Raw genomic sequence first — 10409 nt, 5'->3', positions numbered from 1 at the left:
AAAAATGATCATAATTTATTAGAACTAAATGAAAATATGACAATAAATAAGACGCAACCGAAAAAAAAGATTCATGTAGCCGACCCCACATAGTGTTATTGTATAAAAATGATCATAATTTATTAGAACTAAATGAAAATATGACAATAAATAAGATGCAACCGAAAAAAAAGATTCATGTAGCCGACCCTACATAGTGGGATTAAGGCCTTGTTGTTGTTGATTATGATAATTTTCACAATTTTCAAATTTATATTCGTTGCTACTATATGATAATTATGCATGATTAGTGCCTAATAATTAGCCCTAATCAAAAGTGACAGGAGTAATTAACCATAAAAGTTTGCATCTATGGGAAACCCCGAACCCAGATCATAAAGACCTTGTAAAATGAGGGTTAGATCTCTGGATAGTGCATTTGCACTATGAAAATCTAACCAAAACCTTCTGAGTAAACTCCCGCACCCTCATTTTTATTTTCTTTCTTTTTCTTTGAAATAGGCCGGGCCAATCGAATTTTCACAGCCCACTGTATTACTATAAGTAGAAATTTCATTTAATAAATTTACAATTTTGTAGGTTAACATAAATTGTTGATTATCTTAACACTTTGGGTTTAATATTATTACAAATAAAAATAAATATGCTTATGATAATTATTAGAATGATCAATTCAACGATAGAATAATTATTTAGAGAAACAAGAAATTTAAATGTGCATGCTAACTTGGAAAAATGGCACGAAATCCTAAATTTAAAATTCTCACATATATAAGTGCGTGTGTGTGTGTGTTGTTAAAAAATTCAACAAGCTTCAAAAGAAACAATGCATTAAATTATACTAAAAATTTTAAGAGTCATTTAATAACATCTAACATTATAAAAAGTTTAAAATTTATTTAGAAATTTTCAAAATGTAAATAATAATTGATAAATAGATTTATAAAAAAATTACAAAAACTTAAGTTTAAATTTAGAGAAGACTTATTGATTTAGTAAAGGCAAATATGCGTGCATGTGTGTGCAATACATAATTTTAAGAGTTAATTACAAATTTTCAATATACAGACACACACACACAGATATATATATATATAAACTTCTTCTGAAGTCAGAGTACTTGTTAAAATATACATCACTTCACCCGCTTCTGAGGAAATATGGTTGGGCACACAACACCATAGATAATGGCAGAATGTAGAGATTGAAAATTTTCCGTCATATTATCCGAACTGTTGTATGTTGGGACACTCTAGTTCTCAATGTCACCATCTACATATATAAACTTCTTCTGAAGTCAGAGTACTTGTTGAAAGAGGCATCACTTCACCAGCTTCTGAGTAAATCTGGTTGGGCACACAACACCATGGATTAAAATAATGAAGTAAAGGTGAAGAGACATCACTTCACCTTTGGAATCTACTGATCAGATGAGTCAATCATCAGATGAGGAGTGACAGGTCTACACATCCAGAAAGAAGAAAAATAATGAAGATCTACTTGAGCTTAGGAATCTGATGAATGATATTTTGGTTACTACGGGCAATGGTACTCACCTTACTAATTTGTTAGTTGACTCACTTCCGAGAACTAGAGACAGGACTAAAATGGGACGTCCCTAGCACTATTGTGCCCTTTTGTGGTTTTTTTATTTTTTATCTTTATGTATTGTTGCTTTATCTGGGTTTTTTGTGTGTTGTATTGTATGAATTGGGCTTTCTTTTATGCCCTCTCAGACAACATTTTTGTATCTTTTCCGTATTAATATATTTGCCCTCTGATTTTTTCTAAAAAGAAAATATATAAACTTCTTAAATGAGTTAAATAGTATAAAATAACCTATTTATTTAATAAAAATATATATGTAGTAATCAATTATTTAATAATAAAAAAATATTTTAGAGCAACAAAATAATGAATAATAGTAGGATAGAGTATTTATTGAAGGTATTTCATCAAGGAAAATAATATGAATAGATGAAAGACTTCCAACTATTCTGAACGAGTGAGTACATATGTTTCTATCTTACAAATTTTTTTTCTTCATTCTTGAATATAATACAAACAGCATATAGTTAAATTTTTATTAATATTTAAAAGGTTTTAGAGGCTTCTAGGTGACAAAAAAAAGTAATGCAATGCAAGAGTAATGTGTTGTATTTAGAATGTTTTAGACTTGTTTGGTTCATTGTAAAATAAACTGGCCTTTTTTTGTTTGAAGTAAAGTGAAGACTATTTTTTTTAATGTAAAAATTAATGCATTGGCGTTGGTCAAGGGTGGCGAAGTTTTAGAGGCTTCTAAGTGACAAAAAAAAAGTAATGCAATGCAGGAGTAATGTGTTGTATTTGGAATGCTTTAGACTTGTTTGGTTCATTGTAAAATAAACTCGCTTTTTTTTTGTTTGAAGTAAAGTGAAGACAATATTTTTTTTTATGCAAAAATTAATGCATTGGCGTTGGTCAAGGGTGGCGACACTTTAGATTGTGGTGTGAATTTAGAATAAGAGGAATTTCAAATACAAAAAAAATAAACTAAAAGCCGAATTTCAAATATATTGTTATTTTACATTAAATTTAAATTCTTCCTAACAAACAACTGAATTTCCAAATTCCCTAACACTAGGAAAACAATGCACTAGCAACGCTGCCGACCAAACAACACCTTAAGGTTTACTTAGTACCTTTTTTCAAATGCAAAATTTACATTATTCACATGATTGATTTATTCAAGGCAATTGTTTAGTAAAGAAAGAAAATACATATGACATCTTCATAAAATACGTTATTCCATATGCATGCTTAAATACTAGAGTCACCCCTGTATGATACTGGCTGAGAAAACAATATATATGTGCATATAAATGAAAATGACTACCTACTTTTTATGATGGGATTTGAAAAATATTAACAAAAAAAAGTGCTATAGCACACATATAGATAGTGACTCTCTTGATAAATATTTTAAATGCAATAAATATGCATAACAATAAAATCGAATCATATAATATCTCATTTTAATGTTTTCCCTTGAATTTTTATAACACATGAATATATACTTCACTACTAATATATAATATTTCTTAAATCGAAAATTATTGTAATTTAGAAATATTTTAGTCAATGGATTGTTTAAATCATATTTGTTGCAAAGTATTTTTCAGTAAATCCCATTTAGAATAAATGAATAATAGATATTATGTTTATAGACACTAAGGTGCACCAAGATATGAGTAAATTAATAATTTTTTAACAATTGTTAAATTTTTAAATTTGAATGGATTTTTGTTTAAATGATTCTTTGGAAATGATTAGCTCTTTTATGATTTGGAAGACTTCTAAATTTTTACTACAATTTTGTTTAAGAACAATATTTAGTTAGGAATTCTTCTATCAGACCATCTGTCCCCGTCTTGATATTCCAAGTTTGCAGGTCTGGTCGTGACACCTAATGGCACCTCTACATTGGCCTACTACAACTTTGTGTCTGAGCCTATACTTAGGGCACTTTGCCCTATTTTTTATTATTTTACATTTATTACATTATTTTGTCTGGCTAATCCTATAAATTTTCCAATAGTGCTCAAGACCCTTGTTCCTCATCTATAAACAGGGAATCTTAAGAAGAGCCAAAGATTCATGTTCCAAACTTTGGTTGAAAATTTTACTCTTACATTCCTGTGTCACTGAGCTAGTCTGATAATTTCCTTTATTAAATATCTTTTCCTGCCCTTCTAATTTACTCTAGATTAGTAAGCTTCTAACATAACTCACGGATAATTTGTGGATCAATGCATCATAAAGGGATTCAGGGTGTGTTTGGGGCGGCTTGTGTTTATCTAGATAAACAGCTTATCCTGAAACGCGGCCTACGGGATTCAACCTGAGGCCCGCATTTAGTGTAAAAACCTAACTGCGTTTTCGGATAAGCTGTCGAAACATGTTTTCTAAACAGTGAAAGCGTTTTGAAAATGTCGCTCGCACTTATAAGCTGCCCCAAACGGGCTCTTAATATAGCAATGTCTCCAATCACCAATTGCATTAAAAAATAGAGTTTAAATTGACTAATTCTTTACCATGCTTCTATTGAAATTAAGGAGAGAATTATAAATGCACCTATTCTTAAATTAAATAATTTTAAAAAATGTTTTAAGATTTTATACAGCACATATGATATCGTTGTGGCGTACTTTTAAGTTAAGGATGGAATCCTACTATATCCCTTATCAAGAGAATAAATAAAGTTAAACAAAAATACTCAAATTATGATAGAAAATTAAAAAATTTATGTATGCCTTTTATTACTGAAGGAATTACTTCTTGTTTAAAGAGTATGCATTTTCAGCTAGCCAATAAATTCTGAAAGATTTGATTTATAAAAAGAAATTAAGGCATAAGAATACAAAATGGGTTGGGTTTTTACAAAAATATGCTTTTATCTTGAACATTCAACTAGAAATAAGAACAAAACTGACACTATTCTAGGGCTCTTAGAAGGAGATTACAAACAAGATTTAGCGAGGGAGTGATTGTGGAATAACGAGGGAATGATAATACACGAGTTCAATGGTGTTTGAATGTCTATCCCGACTGAAAATAGCAAAGGAAACCACGAAATGACATTGTATGGATGGCAAGGAGGTTCACCATTTGTTCTTGTACAAGCTACAATCACACCAATTACAAAAAAAAATGATACAATAGTCCTTAGAGTAGAAAACAAATGATACAACCTCGAAAAAAAACAAAATCAAATCTCAGTTCCAAAAAAACCCACATACAATACATATAAAAGTTCCATAATTGAAAATAAAATTAGATAGAGAAATAGAGAAAAAAATAGAAAATATAAGAAATTTTGTTGAATTTGAAATTGGGAGAGTATTTTCTGTAGAACGACATTCCACAATCGTGGGATGCTCCACGATCATGCGAAATCGTACAAATGTGGGAGTTCGCATCAGCGGAAGGATCGAGTCCCGCTTCAAAACCTATTGTGCTCCCAGTATATTTGTAATTTATTTTGAACACTCAAAAGAAGGATATGCTACTTGTAGGGACTTTAGGGAGACATATCAAAACTTATATAATAATTCATTTATTCTAAATAAAAATTTGTTGTTTGATGATAATGACTTGTCTTTCCCTTCCTAATTCATCTTTCAGACGCGTCCTAAATTTAGAATTTATATTAGCGGTGCTTCTGTGTTGTTTAAGAGGGATAAGACAACAATGATACCCGAGGATAGATATTTTTTGGCATAGCTTGAAAAGAGTTGTGGCATATATTATTTTATGGTGTAGGATTTATTAAACTACCAAGGGGAAACATAATTAAGAGTTGTATATTTAATGCCTCTTTCTCGGGGGATGGACCACTTTATGTGAAGGCAAGCGACCTCATCTCCCAAAATCGAGTACATATGGTAGAGGAGTGGAGACGTAAGAGCAAAGTTATGTGAATTTGATTCCCAGAGAACAAAACAAGAAGACGAAGTGAGCAGGAGATGAGAGAGCGGGTGATTTCATCATTAGGGAGTCATAACGGGGTGTGCAATCCCTTATGTGAACCGAAACTAAGATTGAGAGACAATGTATTGTGTATTGGCTTGTAATAAGTGAAGCAAGAGCAAGATAGGAAAATTAAAAAGGGAGGAGGACCAATTGCAGTAGGTGAGCTGCATCAATGACAACGATCAATGATAGATCCAACAGACGATTGGGCAAAAGCTAGCGTGTTGCTTTCAGGGTCAAGCAAAGAGGTCATGTTTGCTACGAGATTACGTGAGCCAAGGTGAAGCAAGTGAGCGAGTATGAGACAGAGAGGAGCAGATGTGTGTGCCTGCTTGATCTAACAAGAGTACGAGGAGGAGAGATAGTGGGTGAGTAAAACGTGCATTTTATCATCTCCAATAGGTAATTATAGTAGCATTTCAAGTGAACCTTCATTCCGAAAACACAAATATATAGAAAAAAAAAACATATAATCCTTTAGTCTTCAGATAAATTAAACAACATGAGATATGAAGGACTTAACCTGTTTAATTGCACTTGTAGCAGTATCGCCATTCTGGAGACCTTTAAGGTGAGGTAGCGTTGGAGAATACCCATCAATAACATCTGCAAGTGGACTCCAGCGGATAGGATCCTACAATGAGTTACATACTCCTTCAGAGAGAACAAATAAAAGTATAAATGTTAACTAGAAGTTTGTACAAAATAATGCATACAATAAAAATAGCTCTACCTCACCACCTTCTCCAGAATTAGATTTTCCACCTAGCCTATTCATGGCAATTGCAATAGCTTCATGTGTTTCCCTAGAAATAGCCCCGAGAGACATTCCACCGGTACAAAAGCGTTGCACAATGGAAGATGCAGGTTCAACTTTGCCAACTGGAATAGGTGGGCGTTTACTCTTAAGCTCAAGTAGATCTCTAAGAACCTACAGTAAGAAAGGACAAAAGTATATGGACATCTGTAGACAGTTAAATGCAGCGTGAATCATATACATTAACAAAAGCTCACTTTATTTGTCAAGCATAGAAGGGTAAATTGAAATCATAAAGTAAAAAGAAACTAACATTTACTGGCCGGTTAGCAACGTGCTGCTGATAAATAATATAAGCACTTTCACTTTTCTGGCGAACTGCTTTATGAAGCAGTTTTGACATCTCAGGGTTGTTACCATGATATTCACCTGAATCAAACCAGAAATAATTATTAAATATTGAAGCCAGAAATTCTTGAAGTTAATGAGACGGAAATGATATCAGATACATAAAAAGGTTAAACTTGGATTTCATTAAGAAATGATACTTTAAAAGAATAATTCACATAAAAACTCTGCTGGTTTACTGTTAGTAGTAAGATCCATTATTTGCAAATAACACAAAATCAAATTCAAAGTTTCCTAAATGCCAATCATAAAAACCATTCAGCCGTGCAATATACTTAGGCTTACCTCCTGGTCGGAATTGAATGAACCCAAAGTTTTCCAATCTCTTTGCAGTGTCCTCAGAGAAAGCCTTCACCCAAAACGACAAGGTTTCCCGTGCAAGCTTCAACAAGAAAACACATGAGAAATAAAAATATTGAGCACGAATGACTTATTTGATGACAAGTACCACGCTGCAGGACAAAAGAATAGGTTTCACTGTACATGTTCCTCATAAAGTAAAAATGAGAGTGGTCAATACCAGAGTTGATCCAAATCATTATAGAAATAAAACTATTATTTCTGAAATTCAAAATATTACAATGACGACTCTTCAAAACAGAAAAATAAAGTATAACAGCATAAAAGAGGCGGAAGTGGTATTAGGTGTAGCAAGGGAAAAAGTAGATTGCACCCAACAATTGAGGAGCAGTGGAAGAAGGGGTGCTGCAAGCAATAGAGTTTTGGGTTCCAACGGCCTAGCAGAAAGGGAAATTAGGGGTTGGCAGCTGGGAGATCAGTAAGGTGGGAGCGCAGGAGAGATGGCAGCGAGCAGGTGAGAAGAATATAGAAAGATAACTATCCTCGTGGGAGCAAGTTATAGCCGAAGCACCTCTCAAATCTTTGGAAAAGTTCACCACATCAGAAGAGTTATAGACGGGCACATTCTCACCTTCGGATACAATGCTAAAAGAGAAAAAGAGGACGTCAATGGCTGTCCACACAGAAAACTCAGCAAAAGCTGATCATAATGACAATAACATCACATATCTATAGTAGATAACTAGGGAGAGGGAGGCCCTCCCCTTGAGCGGCACATAATCTGGACCGGTCGTCCCTCTATTCCACCATAGACTGAACCGGTTCAGAAGGTCCAATTGATTCAGTCCCATAGAGAGCCCCGTGTTAGTGATTAAGAAACATATGAATAGAATGTGCCGTCTTTACAGATGAAGCATGGAAGAAAGTAAAGTTACATAATAAAATTATATGGATTAACATAAGAGAAAAAAATTTAGATCCTAAATAATTTCTTGAATCAATAGAGTGACGGAGGCAAGAGAAATTCATAAGTTTTTATTAGCAACTAGGTTTTACTAAATGCAACTAATAAAAAATTTGAAAATAACATATTGATTTTTATTTCATCATATTCTTGAGAAAAAATGGCCAACCAAAGTTAACCTGATATAAACCAAAAACGGGATGACACTACTTTAAGTCTGGCATTTGTGGAATCAAAACCACTCCTTTTGAACTAATATATATAGCTATAGACGAATGAGAAAAATTTCCTCTAAAAATATATAACATTTTCATATGTGTGGCTAAATAGATATGCAAATTTCTCTACGTTCATCACCTCTCATATGGATGGATAGAAATACATTTCATTGTGATTTTATTTAGCACATTTTCTAAACATCAAGATCAAATTAGCTTTAGAAAAAAAAACTCGTTGACACAGATCTAGGGTTGCTAGATAGTGTGGAAAAATTAAGAGCGAGGTTAGATGAGCTATAGGATAAGAATGAGGCCAAAACATTGACGTTGGTTGTGACATCAGGGCAATTGGCAACTAGAAAGCAAGCTGAAAACAGGAAAATGCAGGCAGGCAGACTTAGATCTAATCAAGCAACAAGCATGGCACTTGAGAGAGATCAAATAATACAACACTTTGATAGGAAGAATTAGAGAAAACAATCTCAACTGCATAAACAAAATCAAAATTTGTGCAAAACAGAAGTTCACAGAGTATTTAATATGCCAAAATAACAAAACCCTTATGAGTAGCCTAACTGGATAAAAATAGTATCCTAAACCAGTCCCTCCTAGGACAGATTCGATCTCGCCATTCATGGAAGGGCGGATGCGAGACTCCTTGACTAATTCACCTCGAGTAGAAAGGGGCTCCCTGTTTTCACTAAAAGCATTGAGATCGTAATAGTAGGGTAGCAAATCTACAGCGTTAGAAGTAGCATAAATATTATAGTCTCGTAGCAGGTAATCATGTATGTATTATCATTAATCTTCTTCACAATCCTAAATAAACCATTAACTCGTAGCTTGAGCATCCCAAAGAAACTTGTGAGGAATATTTTTTCATCAACCTAATCCATACTAAATCTCCTTAAGAACTTGAGATCTTCTAGACTTGTTAGCCTGCTTCAGGTATTTGGTACTCTATAAGAAAAATTTACTTCTTCACCTGCAGATGAAGGTTTTGAATTTCTCTAACTATAATATAGGCATCAATGCTAAGGTTGGTAGTGGAAAAAATCGATAGTAGCTCTAAGGGTGAAAGGCGGTTCCTGCCAAATACAACTTCAAAAAGACTATAACCTGAGGAATGAGGAAAATGATTATAAATAAACTCAACTTGAGAAAGAAACAAATCCCACTATCTAATATTCTTGCCAATGAAACACCAGAGTAGATTTCCTAATCAGTGATTCATCACCTAAGACTTACCATCCATTTGGGGGTGAGCTATTGAACTGAACTAAATCTTTGTGTTAAGCTTACGCCACAAAGTCCTCCAAAAATGACTCATACATTGCACGTCCTGTCTGAGGTAAAGTCTTAGGCACACTAGTCAAGTGAATTATCTCTTTGAAGTACAAGTCTGAAATGTGTGACATTCATCGTCTTGTGGCAAGGTACAAACTACATAAACTTGGAGAAATAGCCTACCATTACCATAATAGTCTCCACTGCAATGTGATTGGAGAAAACCCAGCGCAAAGTGCATGATCACATCCACCCAAAGAAAACTTTGGAAAAGATAGTGGCAAATATAAACCAGTATTTTGCCAAATGACATATTTTATAATATAGAAGTGCCTCTTTATATCTCATACCAATCTAAACCAATGGAACTTTTTCTTTCACTGAGAAAAGATTTTAATCTTTACCAATGTGTCATGACATGCCAACATTGTGACACTCCTATAAATTAGCCTCTTTGAGTGAACTCTTGGGAATGCAAGCCCTATTTTGGAAAAAAGGATGCTCATTGAACATTTGATATTGATCATAAAGTCTTTCTTGACATTGAGCCCAAATCTCCTTTAAGTCTCCATTAGTGGTATACAAATCATTCAAAACTTCAAATCCATTTATAAAAAATTGTATGGTAAAAATAAACAGATGGGAGCAACCCAAGGTATCTACAATCTTATTTTGGTTCACAACTTTGTGCTTGAGCACAAAATTTAAAAAAGAAAAAGTTTACTTATCAGACGTGTATATCCATTATCTTATTTTGACTATTCAACAATCTTAAGCCATGTAGTTATTATAGAGAGCGAACACATTCACCAATAGATAATGACTATAATAGTTGAGGGTTCTCACTATAGCATAGAATTGCTTGTCATAGGTGGAGTACATTATTCAACCACTCACTAAAGAAGACTATGAGATGTCCTTGACACAAAACGGTTCCAAGGAGGCATCACACTCCATCTCGAAT

The 10409-nt window shown here is 33.4% G+C and overlaps 1 protein-coding gene across 1 annotated transcript in view; it reads right to left on the bottom strand.

Annotated features, from left to right (window-relative positions):
* LOC110039324 (ferredoxin-dependent glutamate synthase, chloroplastic-like) overlaps positions 1–9413 on the bottom strand; it is an 11983-nt gene extending 2570 nt beyond the window's left edge. The window contains exons 1-7 of the mRNA XM_020744353.1: positions 9407–9413; positions 8758–8895; positions 7548–7676; positions 6962–7105; positions 6582–6697; positions 6245–6442; positions 6035–6145 (exon numbers count right to left, since the gene is read on the bottom strand). Coding sequence (XP_020600012.1) covers positions 6035–6145; positions 6245–6442; positions 6582–6697; positions 6962–7105; positions 7548–7676; positions 8758–8895; positions 9407–9413 — 843 coding nt within the window. The remainder of the gene's footprint in view (positions 1–6034; positions 6146–6244; positions 6443–6581; positions 6698–6961; positions 7106–7547; positions 7677–8757; positions 8896–9406) is intronic.
* Between the last annotated feature and the right edge of the window lie 996 nt (positions 9414–10409).

The sequence above is a fragment of the Phalaenopsis equestris genome, unplaced genomic scaffold (genome assembly GCF_001263595.1).
Source record: "Phalaenopsis equestris unplaced genomic scaffold, ASM126359v1 Scaffold000002, whole genome shotgun sequence".
Lineage (NCBI taxonomy): Eukaryota > Viridiplantae > Streptophyta > Magnoliopsida > Asparagales > Orchidaceae > Phalaenopsis > Phalaenopsis equestris.
Note: the sequence above shows the minus strand (reverse complement) of the source record. Positions and strands in the feature narration are given on the sequence as shown.